This window comes from Salvelinus alpinus, chromosome 8 (genome assembly GCF_045679555.1).
Source record: "Salvelinus alpinus chromosome 8, SLU_Salpinus.1, whole genome shotgun sequence".
Lineage (NCBI taxonomy): Eukaryota > Metazoa > Chordata > Actinopteri > Salmoniformes > Salmonidae > Salvelinus > Salvelinus alpinus.
The window spans coordinates 28,956,449-28,970,939 of NC_092093.1; the positions used below are offsets into that span (position 1 = coordinate 28,956,449).

Here is a 14,491-nt window from a genome sequence, read left to right on the forward strand (position 1 = left end):
GACCGTCGCTGGAGGTTCCGGACGACCGTCGCAGGAGGTTCCGGACCGTGAACCGTCGCCGGAAGCTCCGGACCGGGCGCCGGAAGCTCCGGACCGGGATCCGTCGCCGGAAGCTCCGGACTGGGGACCGTCGCCGGAAGCTCTGGACTGGGGACCGTCGCCTGAAGCTCTGGACTGGTGACACGCACTTCAGGGCACGTGCGAGGAGCAGGCACAGGACGTACCGGACTGGGAAAGTGCACTGGAGGCCTGGTGCGTGGAGCTGGCACAGGTGGCACCGGACTGGTGACACGCACTTCAGGGCGAGTGCGAGGAGCAGGCACAGGACGTACCGGACTGGGGAGGCACACTGGAGGCCTAGTGCGTGGAGCCGGCACAGGTGGCACCGGACTGGTGATACGCACTTCAGGGCAAGTGCGAGAAGCAGGCACAGGACGTACCGGACTGGGAAAGCGCACTGGAGGCCTGGTGCGTGGAGCCGGCACAGGTGGTACCGGACTGGTGACACACATTTCAGGGCAAGTGCGAGGAGGAGACACAGGACGTACTGGGCTGCGGAGGCGTACTGGAGGTCTTGTGCGTAGAGCCGGCACAAATTGTACCGGAACGATGACACACTTCGCACGGCGAGTGCGGGGAGCTGGCACAGGACGTACTGGGCTGTGAAGGCGTACTGGAGACTTGGTGCGTAGAGCCGGCACAAATGGTACCGGACAGATGACACGCTCCTCAAGGCGAGTGCGGAGAGCTGGCACAGGACGTACTGGGCTGTGGAGGTGTACTGGAGACCTGGTGCGTGGAGCCGGCACAGTTCTTACCAGACTGCTAGCACGCTCCTCAGGACGAGTAGCGTTCCTTGGAAAATATGCAGTATTTTGTTTTTTTATGTGTTATTTCTTACATCGGTACCCCAGGTAATCTTAGGTTTCATTACATACAGTCGGGAGGAACTACTGAATATACGATTAACGTCAACTCATCATCGTTCCTACCAGGAATATGACTTTCCCGAAACGGATCCAGTGTTTTGCCTTCCACCCAATACAATGGATCTGATCCCAGCCGGCGACCCTGTGCGACGCCGTAAAAGGGGCAAACGAGGCGGTCTCGTGGTCAGGCTTCGGAGACGGGCACATCGCGCTCCACTCCCTAGCATACTACTCGCCAATGTCCAGTCTCTTGACAATAAGGTTGATGAAATCCGAGCACGGGTAGCATTCCAGAGAGACATCAGGGATTGCAACGTGCTCTGCTTCACGGAAACATGGCTAACTCAAGAGACGCTAACGGAGTCGGTGCAGCCAGCTGGTTTCTTCATGCATCGCGCCGACAGAAACAAACATCTTTCTGGTAAGAAGAGGGGCGGGGGGGTATGCCTTATGATTAACGAGACGTGGTGTGATCATCATAACAACACACAGGAACTCAAGTCATTCTGTTCACCTGATCTAGAACTCCTCACAATCAAATGTCGACCGCATTATCTACCAAGGGAATTCTCTTCAATCATAATCACAGCCGTATATATTCCCCCCCAAGCAGACACATCGATGGCCCTGAACGAACTTTATCTGACTCTTTGTAAACTGGAAACCACACACCCTGAGGCTGCATTCATCGTAGCTGGGGATTTTAACAAGGCTAATCTAAAAACAAAACTCCCTAAATTCTATCAGCATATCGATTGTGCTACCAGGGCTGGAAAAACCCTAGATCATTGTTATACTAATTTCCGCGACGCATATAAGGCCCTCCCCCGCCCCCCTTTCGGAAAAGCTGACCACGACTCCATTTTGTTGATTCCAGCCTACAAACAGAAACTAAAACAACAAGCTCCCGCGCTCAGGTCTGTTCAACGCTGGTCCGACCAATCTGAATCCACGCTTCAAGACTGCTTCGATCACGCGGATTGGAATATGTTCCGCATTGCGTCCAACAACAATATTGACGAATATGCTGATTCGGTGAGCGAGTTCATTAGGAAGTGCATTGACGATGTCGTACCCACAGCAACGATTAAAACATTCCCAAACCAGAAACCGTGGATTGACGGCAGCATTCGCGTGAAACTGAAAGCGCGAACCACTGCTTTTAACCAGGGCAAGGTGACCGGAAGCATGACCGAATACAAACAGTGTAGCTATTCTCTCCGCAAGGCAATCAAACAGGCTAAGTCCCAGTACAGAGACAAAATCGAGTCGCAATTCAACAGCTCAGACACAAGAGGTATGTGGCAGGGTCTACAGTCAATCACGGATTACAAAAAGAAAACCAGCCCCGTCGCGGACCAGGATGTCTTGCTCCCAGACAGGCTAAACAACTTTTTTGCCCGCTTTGAGGACAATACAGTGCCACTGACACGGCCCCCTACCAAAACCTGCGGGCTCTCCTTCACTGCAGCCGAGGTGAGTAAAACATTTAAACGTGTTAACCCTCGCAAGGCTGCAGGCCCAGACGGCATTCCCAGCCGCGTCCTCAGAGCATGCGCAGACCAGCTGGCTGGTGTGTTTACGGACATATTCAATCAATCCTTATCCCAGTCTGCTGTTCCCACATGCTTCAAGAGGGCCACCATTGTTCCTGTTCCCAAGAAAGCTAAGGTAACTGAGCTAAACGACTACCGCCCCGTAGCACTCACTTCCGTCATCATGAAGTGCTTTGAGAGACTAGTCAAGGACCATATCACCTCCACCCTACCGGACACCCTAGACCCACTCCAATTTGCTTACCGACCCAATAGGTCCACAGACGACGCAATCGCAACCACACTGCACACTGCCCTAACCCATCTGGACAAGAGGAATACCCATGTGAGAATGCTGTTCATCGATTACAGCTCAGCATTTAACACCATAGTACCCTCCAAACTCGTCATCAAGCTCGAGACCCTGGGTCTCGACCCCGCCCTGTGCAACTGGGTCCTGGACTTCCTGACGGGCCGCCCCCAGGTGGTGAGGGTAGGTAACAACATCTCCACCCCGCTGATCCTCAACACTGGGGCCCCACAAGGGTGCGTTCTGAGCCCTCTCCTGTACTCCCTGTTCACCCACGACTGCGTGGCCATGCACGCCTCCAACTCAATCATCAAGTTTGCGGATGACACTACAGTGGTAGGCTTGATTACCAACAACGACGAGACGGCCTACAGGGAGGAGGTGAGGGCCCTCGGAGTGTGGTGTCAGGAAAATAACCTCACACTCAACGTCAACAAAACAAAGGAGATGATTGTGGACTTCAGGAAACAGCAGAGGGAGCACCCCCCTATCCACATCGACGGGTCAGTAGTGGAGAAGGTGGAAAGTTTTAAGTTCCTCGGTGTACACATCACGGACAAACTGAATTGGTCCACCCACACAGACAGCGTCGTGAAGAAGGCGCAGCAGCGCCTCTTCAACCTCAGGAGGCTGAAGAAATTCGGCTTGTCACCAAAAGCACTCACAAACTTCTACAGATGCACAATCGAGAGCATCCTGTCGGGCTGTATCACCGCCTGGTACGGCAACTGCTCCGCCCACAACCGTAAGGCTCTCCAGAGGGTAGTGAGGTCTGCAGAACGCATCACCGGGGGCAAACTACCTGCCCTCCAGGACACCTACACCACCCGATGTCACAGGAAGGCCATAAAGATCATCAAGGACAACAACCACCCAAGCCACTGCCTGTTCACCCCGCTATCATCCAGAAGGCGAGGTCAGTACAGGTGCATCAAAGCAGGGACCGAGAGACTGAAAAACAGCTTCTATCTCAAGGCCATCAGACTGTTAAACAGCCACCACTAACATTTAGCGGCCGCTGCCAACATACTGACTCAACTCCAGCCACTTTAAAAATGGGAATTGATGGAAATTATGTAAAAATGTACCACTAGCCACTTTAAACAATGCCACTTAATATAATGTTTACATACCCTACATTACCCATCTCATATGTATATACTGTACTCTATATCATCTACTGCATCTTGCCATCTTTATGCAATACATGTACCACTAGCCACTTTAAACTATGCCACTTTATGTTTACATACCCTACAGTACTCATCTCATATGTATATACCGTACTCTATACCATCTACTGCATCTTGCCATGCCGTTCTGTACCACCACTCATTCATATATCTTTATGTACATATTCTTCATCCCTTTACACTTGTGTGTGTGTATAAGGTAGTAGTTGTGGAATTGTTAGGTTAGATTACTTGTTGGTTATTACTGCATTGTCGGAACTAGAAGCACAAGCATTTCGCTACACTCGCATTAACATCTGCTAACCATGTGTATGTGACTAATACAATTTGATTTGATTTGATTTGAGTACGGAGAGCTGACTGAGGTGGCATCAAACTAATAACACGCTCCTTAGGGCGAATGTCATGCATCATACACCAACACAACAACTCTCTCATTTCTCTCTCCTCCAATTTCTACATCAACTCACTGACGGTCTCTGACTCTCTCCGTTCACTCTCCTCCAATTTCTTCATCTTCTCCCAGATTGGCTCTGGTTCACTCCTCGGCTCCGCCGACCACCCCGTGAGCCCCTCCCCAAAACATTTTTGGGGCTGTTCTTTGGCCTTTCGTTGTGGCCGCAAAGCCTGGCGTCGTCGCTGTCTTCCCTTCTCTCCTTGCGTCTGCTTCCAAGGAAGGCTTTCGTGTACTCCCATTATTTCCTCCCAAGTCCAGGATATCTTCTCCTCCTTGATCTCCTCCCAAGCCCAGGATACCTTCTCCTCCTGGGCACGCTGCTTGGTCCTGGTGTGGTGGGATCTTCTGTCACGATCGTCGAAACAACATTCGGACCAAGGCGCAGCGTGATATGGGTTCCACATCTTTTTATTCATGAAATGCACAAAACAATAAAAAAATCAGCAAACGATACGTGAAGCTATGGAGTGCTCACAGGCAACTACACATAAACAAGATCCCACAAAACACAGTGGGGAAATGGCTGCCTAAATATGATCCCCAATCAGAGACAACGATAAACAGCTGCCTCTGATTGGGAACCATACCAGGCCAACATAGGAAAAAACAACCTAGGATTACCCACCCTAGTCACACCCTGACCTAACCAACATAGAGAATAAAAAGGCTCTCTATGGTCAGGGCGTGACAATAATAGAAAAGTAAAACATACAATAAAATAAGTAATAATAAATACACAATGAGTAATGATAACTTGGCTATATACAAGGGGTACCAGTATCGAGTCGATGTGCAGGGGCATGATGTAATTGAGGTAGATATGTACAAAAAAACTAGGAATAAAGTGACAAATCTTAAACAGTAGCAGCAGTGTATGTGATGGGTAAAAAAATGTGTGCAGTCAATGCAGATAGTCTGGATAGCTATTCGTTAACTATTTACCTAACCACACTGAACAAAAATATAAATGCAACATGCAACAATTTAGTTACAGTTCATATAAGGAAATCAGTCAATTGAACTAAATTCATTAGGCCCTAATCTATGGATTTCACATGACTGGGAATACAGATATGCATCTGTTGGTCACAGATACCTTAAAAAAAGATAGGGGCGTGGATCAGAAAACAAATCAGGATCTGGTGTGACCACCATTTGCCTCATGCAGCGAGACACATCTCCTTTGCATAGAGTTGATTGTGGCCTGTGGAATGTTGTCCCACTCCTCTTCAATGGCTGTGCGAAGTTGCTGGTTATTGGCGGTAACTGGAACACGATGTCGTACACGTCGATCCAGAGCATCCCAAACAGGCTCAGTGGTTGACATGTCTGGTGTGTATGCAGGCCATGGAAGAGTTGGGACATTTTCAGCTTCCAGGAATTGTGTGCATGGGGCTGTGCATTATCATGCTGAAACATGACGTGATGGCGGGGGATGAATGGCACAACAATAGGCCTCAGGATCTCGTGACTTAAAGCTCTCCACCCGCTCCACTACATCCTTGTCGATGTGAATGGGTGCGTGCTCAGCTCTCCGTTTCCTGTAGTCCACAATCAGCTCCTTTGTCTTGCTGACGTTGAGGGAGAGGTTGTTGTCCTGGCACCACACTGCCAGGTCTCTGACCTCCTCCCTATAGGCTGTCTCGTTGTTGTCGGAAATCAGGCTAACTTAATGATGGTGTTGGAGTTGTGCTCTACCCGCAGTAGCGGGTGAACAGGGAATAGAGGAAGGCATCTAAGCATGCACCACTGAAGGGCTCCCATGTTAAGGGTCAGCGTGGCGAATGTGTTGTTGCCTACCCTCACCACCTGGGGCCGTCCTGTCAGAAAGTCCAGGATCCAGTTGCAGAGGGAGGTGTTCAGTCCCAGGGTCCTTAGCTTACTGTTAGCTTAGAGGGCACTATGGTGTTGAACACTGAGTTGTAGTCAATTAACAGCGTTCTCACATAGTGGGAAAGGGCAGTGTGGAGTGCAATAGAGATTGTGTCATCTGTGGATCTGTTTGGGATGTACAGTGTATCATCTAATCGTTTAAAAAAAATTGTAGATACTTCCTGACTGTTTAGCTTTCAATTCAGTGATTATTATCGAGCTAGACACAGTCAACAAACTTTATGAATGTACTGTAGGTCCATTATCATTTCTACACAGTTTGATTTAGTCATTTTAAAGTATAAAAAAACTTTACAAGTTGTATTTGTTTTACTTAAACCACCCGGGAGCTGGATTGGACCCGGCGTGTATGTTTGACACCCCTGTTTACAGTAACACAAGACCTTTATAAGAATGAATGAGCACTTTTTCATGAATAAGTTAATTGAAATTATGATCTGTGATATCTGGACACTTTATTATTATGATGAACCAATTAATTATCAATCTTTCTGCCCATAATTGTACCCACAGGGACGTGGCTAAAGAGGCAACATGCTTTCCTGAGTATGGTGTTTGTGTGGCTGTATGCAGGCTTCTGGGCCACCATGCCCCTGGTAGGCTGGGGCAACTATGCTCCCGAGCCCTTTGGCACTTCCTGCACTCTGGACTGGTGGCTGGCCCAGGCCTCCGTGGCGGGCCAGAGCTTCGTCATTGCAATCCTCTTCTTCTGCCTCATCTTCCCCACCGGCATCATCGTTTTCTCCTACGTCATGATCATCTTCAAGGTCAAGTCCTCAGCCAAGGAAATCTCCCACTTTGACACCAGGAACCAGAACAGCCATAATCTGGAGATGAAACTGACCAAGGTATGTGTGTGTGTGTGTGTGTGTGTGTGTGTGTGTGTGTGTGTGTGTGTGTGTGTGTGTGTGTGTGTGTGTGTGTGTGTGTGTGTGTGTGTGTGTGTGTGTGTGTGTGTGTGTGTGTGTGTGTGTGTGTGTGTGTGTGTGTGTGTGTCAGAGCCCTGAACAGACATTAATTTTAAGCCCGAGCCCTACCTATGCCTACAACGTTCAGGCTCTACCCTACCCAGGCCCGATTGCTTCTGCCAAATATAAGGCCCTACCCGAAATCAGAAATAACATCCTCTGTTAGTAAATCAATTAGCTGCTCCTCTCTGTCTGTCACTCGCTCCCTGAGCGCTGCTCACTCTGCATGCTCTCTGCTCATGACGAATCTGAGTCTGTGAGTATCCATAGCAACGGCTCCACTTGGGCTCCTCTGCTCAATTATGAGACATGAGAGAGCAGTTTGCTGTTAGCAACTTTGTCACTCTAAACTCTGACAAAACTCAAGGAACATCATTATTTTCTGTGAAATAATCTCTCCTGTCTTATATTTGAAAAAGAACTTCTGACACAATGTTATGATCTTAGTTAGATATGACTGTACTGCGCAGCTTCAAAATGTTAGTGATCAATTTATGGATACCCAAGCCCTGCCCGTACCCTAGTTATTGAGGAAAAAACAGGCCCTACCTGGCCCTAACCCGATGTATAATGTCAGGGCCCGTCGGGCTCGAGTCGGTTAGCAGATCTCTTGTGTGTGTGTGTGTGAACTTGTGTGCACGGAACCTCACCTCAGAGATACTTTAACTATTGTGAGACTGACCAATGATGTGGTTCTACTTGTGTCCTCCAGGTGGCGATGCTGATCTGTGCCGGTTTCTTGATAGCGTGGATCCCTTATGCAGTGGTCTCAGTGGTGTCTGCGTTTGGCGAGCCCGACTCAGTGCCTATCTCGGTCTCTGTGATCCCCACTCTGCTTGCTAAGTCCTCTGCCATGTACAACCCCATCATCTACCAGGTCATCGACCTGAAACACTCCTGCGCTAAATCCTCCTGTTTTCAAGTTCTGAAGAAGCGCACACATTTTAAAAAGTCACGGTATGGAGTACTATTCATTTCATCGCTTTCTCTTCTACTTTCTATTCCCCTGGAATGACAGTTCAAACTGTACAGACCTAGTTTAACATTTCCATGGTTTAATGGCTTGCAAGAATTAAAACAATATAGTTTAACATTTTCTCAAACAGCTTGCTAGATCTAAAGTTAAATGCTAAATGACGTTGCCACAAGCAGCATCGCAGATATTAAGATGAGCGAGATGCAAGACTTTGCTCTCACACAGTCATACATAATATCTGCTCATGTGCACGGGTTCGCTTCACGCTGTTCACAGCGTGGTAGTCAGGGCACCAAAACAGCTGAGAAGTTGAGCCTCATGCTTCAATGCTCTTAGTTGTTGTGGAAATTGACCCACTATGCTGTTTACTTTCTGCATGTACGTCATATCGCCGCTATACCTTATAAAAACTGCATCGTTTTCAATGCAGCTTTTCTAACTTATGAAACTTTTCTCCCATTGTATCTTCCACAGGTTTTACACAATTTCTGGCTCACTTAAAGTCAGTCCGTCCAGTAATGAGTCTCACATTTAAATGTGAGAGAAAGACAGTGGTAATCTCCTATGATTTGACACCTGTCCAATCACAACCCTGCTATCATCTGCAAAGATATTGACCACCGCTCATCACCCAGACTTACTGTACGCTACCCAGCCTTGCTGTATCTATGTTCCTGCTTCAAACAGCTCTCTGTACTCTCCTACCTCACGTCCCTCTGTGTTTACAGCTCAAGGCTGTTGTCAAGATGTATTTTTACACTTTGTACAGATTGTGCATTGTGACACCTGTGACATGCATATTTAAACTTTAACCTTTATGTGCTCCTGTAACATCTAAAGTGTTGTTAAGAATGAGGTATGATATACAGATGTTGGATCTTAATTTGACCAGTTTCGTTGCAGGAGTAAAATAATCCTGCAGCAGGAGGAGGATTATTTGATTATTCTCCCCAAAAAGTTATTTCTAACAGGAACATTGTTTTGATAGGCTACAGTAGGCTATAGTTTAGGTGTGAGATCTAGTGATAGAAAGAGAAACTGCAGGTTTTCAGGGACATTATGGTACTACTAGGACTCTTAAAAATGTTCTGTGGAGTAAAGTGATCAAATGAAGATACCATATCTGTACAGAGAGCTGGAGAGACTGTGGTGTTGATGTTGGGGTTAAGTGTTATTCCCTGCTTCAGGCAGGTTTGACCGTAGCAGCACTTTTTTATCAACGGTCAAAGTCATCATATGATTCTTAGTGTCACTGGATACATGTTTAGAGACGTCATTGACATCATGAAACAAAATACTATTTTAGCTCATGCACAAACTGCACGCTCCACTGCGAGGTAGCCACCAGCGTATGTTAATTGGACCAAATATCAAGTCACAGCACAACAATGTCTGTTAAGAGTAGTGGCTATGTGGTACAGCACTATGCTCCTGTCATCGTTATCCATTCTGTATGCACAGATGTTAGCCTTTACGTCTCATATACAAGACATTAAGAACACCTTCCTAATATTGAGTTACACCCTATAACCCCCAGAACAGCCTCAATTTGTCGGGGCATGGATTCGACAAGGTGTCAAAAGCGTTCGACAGGAATGCTGGCCCATGTTGACTCCATTGCTTCCCAAAGTTGTGTCAAGTTGGCTGGATGTCCTTTGGGTGGAGGACCATTTTTGATACACACTGTAAAATCAAGCAGCGTTGCAGTTCTTGACACAAACCAGTGCGCCTGGCACCTACTACCATAACCCGTTCAAAGGCACTTCAATGTTTTGTCTTGCACTTTCACCCTCTAAATGGCACACATACACAATCTATGTCTTAAGGCTTAAAAATCCTTCTTTAACCTCGCTCCTCACCTTCGTCTACACTGATTGAAGTGGGTTTAACAGGTGACAGCTATAAAGGATCATAGCTTTCACCTGGATTCACCTGGATTCACCTGGTCAGTCTCTGTCATGGAAAGAGCAGGTGTTCTTAATGCTGTGTACACTCAGTTTATGTTGATTGACAAAGCACAATTTAATAAAAATAAAAATCCACATGATCAGAAAGAATAAGACAACCATAAATGTGTTTTTTGCTTGTATACCTTTCAATTACTAAATTAATTAAAGTAATTCAATGAATTAAAGTAAGTTGAGGTGCTATTAAGATCAAAGTCAGTTTTCTTTTGAGTAACATGTTTTGTTTTAAAGTATTTATACTGTGTGTGCTTGTGTATGGAGTCCAGGCTTTGAGTTATACGCAAGAAAACAATCTTTAGAAAAACATAAACATTCAGTGCAAATAATGATCCTATTGGTTATTATTACAACTGTCATATTGTCTATTATTGCCTTTTAAATCTTTCATCTTTACTCTAACTGAGGGTGTCTGCATTCAACACACGGTAAAAACAAAAGAGGCCCTAGTCTTGCTGACCTCCTTAGAACAATAGAAAGGCAGAAGGATCAACACACCTGCACTCAGCCTAAGGTCCTAACATTGGCAAGAACCATCAACAATCTTTATTTGACGGGATTTATTCAAAATTATACAACAGGTGGGTCTAATCCTGAATGCTGATTGGAAAACCACATTCCAGCTAGCGTCTATTCCACAAGTTACCACCGGCTAAATCTATGATGTTAAAATGCCTATTTACTCTGTTCCATCTGACGGTGCAATCCACTGTCTCATCAGCCCAGCCAGGCAATTTATAAACTTGATCTCCACTATAAAAAGCATCTAGACATTATCTCATATTTCTTTTAGACTAACATTTAGTTTTCAACAGTGGAGATTTGTATAAACCTTGCTGTCTGTCTCTCTGACATTTACAACATTGCTTCAATATTCAAATTCGATCTCCAGCACATGTTGGGACGAGACAGGCAGGCAACTTTTCTCAGACAATCGAAATCATGAATCAGCATAATTTTTAATGTATATATACAAAGAACTATCAATAGAAAACTGGTCAAACGAAACGTTTGCAGTCTTTCTAGCTGCAGTTTGAAGTGATTATGTTAGCTGTGTTGTTGGCTAGCTTCTCTGAACAACAGTTTCCTGAGGAGAGAGCACATTTTCTATGCCAGGCAAAATCGTGCCTCATTAGCTCATTGTTATGGATGTATCCGATTAAATGTCTCTAGAAAACATTTAAAAAAGGCAAATGCAGCTACTGTTGTTATTCTAGCTGCACTGTTTGACGTGACTGTAAGTTAGCCATAGTTGGATATCTAGAAAGCAAGGGATGAGTACAGCCAGCCAGCCAGTATGGCAATGGAACATTTAGAACAAATGACTGGGTCGCATCCATAGATACAGAACAAAAAGACTGAACGAATGGGTCGCGTCTCTGTCAACCGAACCGATAGAACGAACGACCAGACGGCTTGGGTAGCAACTCTAGATTTGTGTCGGCACTATATCTTGTGGAAGGATGAAATAGTATGAATAAATTCATCAAAATAATGTTTTTAATGAAAATATGTCAATCATTATGTGAATATGTTGGTTACCCGTTGTATAAAAGTGATAATGCCCTTGAAGCCAGTGTTTGGAGGATATATTGGCACGGTTTGCCGGCCCTCGACTTACAACACCCGTGCCAATATATCCTTCAAACACCGGCTTCAAGGGCATTATCACTTAAGCAATATCACATTTCTCAGTGTCTTACTGGATCTGTGTTTTTGTTTGTTTGTATGATTTTCAGTTTGTACTCTTTCATTGCCTTGCTAATCATTTGATTTGATTTGTTTATTATTGTGTAAAGTTGTGAATGACAGTATTAGGAGAGCTTATTGATATAAAATGTTCTATAATGTTATGCATTTTCTTTCCATTTTTGAGATTTGCATCTGTACAAAATGTATGTCAACTAAGAGCTTAATATTGATGTCAAAGAGGTAGTAGTCAACTGTAATGCTAACCTGTCATCACATCTTGCTTATGTACAAAAATTATGAATGAGGAAGGAGATAGCTAATATGATGTCGTTATTTGATCTCAGGTATAGGTTAAGACAAGGTGTAATTTTTTTCCTTGGTGGGCTGTCTGTATGTCTCCACATCACAGTATTAATCTCACCATCTCTGTTGGGTTTCTTAAAGGGGTTTAAGGATGATGCACTAGTATACTTCAACAGGGTTTGATTGTGTCTCAGAAAAGAAGGCTGCTCTACAGGTGTAGGATCTTAATTTGAGACAGTTTGCTGCAGCAGGAAAGTAATTATTCAGCAGGAGAAAATTTGAATTATTTTGTGGATTATATTTAATGTTCATTTTTGTTGGGGTTGATACATTTTTTTGTGCGGGAACATCAAGTCTGAAATTTCAAAGTGGAAATTACAAACTTCAGAAGCCTTTTTAAATTTCCTGCAGCAGTGTGATCAAATTAAGATCCTACATCTGTCATTCATTGCATTTTCCAATCTAAATCACCGAAAGTGTTTTGTTTTAATGTTTTATCATGAAGAACATCATCTGAAGAAGCAAGTACTGTGGTCCAGGAGGAATATGTCACATTGCTTATTGTCATATGTATTTCCTAAAAGCATACAGTAATTGTATTAATTTATACTACCTGTAGTTTGCTTTCAAGTACCACATGTCACACCTTATACTTCATTACACATTCTTTGAGGAATTCATTTTGTTCCTTTATTTTGTAAAGAAAAAGTACAGCATTCCATAGCCATTGCAAATCTGTTGTGTTGAATAAAGATGCAAATAAAAGGTGCAGTTATGCACATATATTTAGATGATATATATGTTTTATTTATGTTTGATAAGGCAGCCTCATGAGGCATTCAACACCCTCATGAGGAGAGAATAGAATGGTACACAAATAGTCTGTCTCCCATGTTGATACACACTTAATTCAGAGTCACATAACACTTCTACTGGAAAGTCTGGTTCAATCATCATGAGTTACATGCACAATACCCTACAATAAATTGATCCTAAAATGTAAGATATCTGTATAATATTCATGTGAAGCATATATATATTTTAATATTTTCTGCAGAATTATAACTGAACATTTCCATGCCTTTGAGCATGCATGGCCTAAACATTTTATTGCTGTATTTAGTTGCTGACAATGGCACTTAACAGCAAACCATTTGATTTAATTTGGCAAAGGCTCAAGATCTTGCTGTAGAAATGGATATCCAGTACCAAGATAGCAGATTTTCCTCAGTTTTAACTACATGCTTACAGTGCATTTGGTAAGTATTCAGACCCCTGCCTTTTTTCACATTTTGTTACGTTACAGCCTAATTTAAAAATGTATTAATTAGTTTTTTCCCCCCTCGTCAATCTCCACACAATACCCCATAATGACAAAGCAAAAACAGGTTTTTAGACATGTTTGCAAATGTATTAAAAAAATAACTGAAATATCACATTTACTTAAGTATTCAGACCCTTTACTCAGTACTTTGTTGAAACACCTTTGGCAGGGTTTTCAGGCTCGTATCTTGTTCGGTATGATGCTACAAGCTTGGCACACCTGTATTTGGTGAGTTTCTCTTATTTTTCTCTGCAGATCCTCTCAAGCTCTGTCAGATTGGATGGGGAGCGTCACTGCACAGCTACTTTCAGGTATCTCCAGAGATGTTCGATCGTGTTCATGTCTGGGCTCTGGCTGAGCCACTCAAAGACATTCAGACACTTGTACCTACAGTTGAAGTCGGAAGTTTACATACACCTTAGCCAAATACATTTAAACGCAGTTTTTCACAATTCCTGACATTTAATCATAGTAAAAAGTCCCTGTCTTAGGTCAGTTAGGATCACCACTTTATTTTAAGAAGGTGAAATGTCAGAATAATAGTAGAGAGAATTATTTATTTCAGATTTAATTTCTTTCATCACATTCCCAGTGGGTCAGAAGTTTACATACACTCAATTAGTATTTGGTAGTATTGCCTTTAAATTCTTTAACTTGGGTCAAACATTTCATGTAGCCTTCCACAAGCTTCCGACAATAAGTTGGGATAAATTTGGCCCATTGCTCCTGACAGAGCTGGTGTATCTGAGTCAGGTTTGTAGGCCTCCTTGCTCACACATGCTTTTAAAGTTCTGCCCACACATTTTCTATAGGATTGAGGTCAGGGCTTTATGATGGCCATTCCAATACCTTGACTTTGTTGTCCTTAAGCCATTTTGCCACAACTTTCTAAACTTGCTTGGGGTCATTGTCCATTTGGAAGATCAATTTGCGACCAAGCTTTAACT

General features: G+C 44.2%; 1 protein-coding gene across 1 annotated transcript in view; it reads left to right on the forward strand.

Moving 5' to 3' along the window:
* The window catches only part of LOC139582877 (opsin-5-like), a 49,555-nt gene extending 36,554 nt beyond the window's left edge, over positions 1-13,001 (forward strand). Inside the window, exons 5-7 of the mRNA XM_071413290.1 lie at positions 6,831-7,165; positions 7,998-8,242; positions 8,736-13,001. Coding sequence (XP_071269391.1) covers positions 6,831-7,165; positions 7,998-8,242; positions 8,736-8,796 — 641 coding nt within the window. The 3' untranslated portion in view covers positions 8,797-13,001. The remainder of the gene's footprint in view (positions 1-6,830; positions 7,166-7,997; positions 8,243-8,735) is intronic.
* Positions 13,002-14,491: the final 1,490 nt, after the last annotated feature.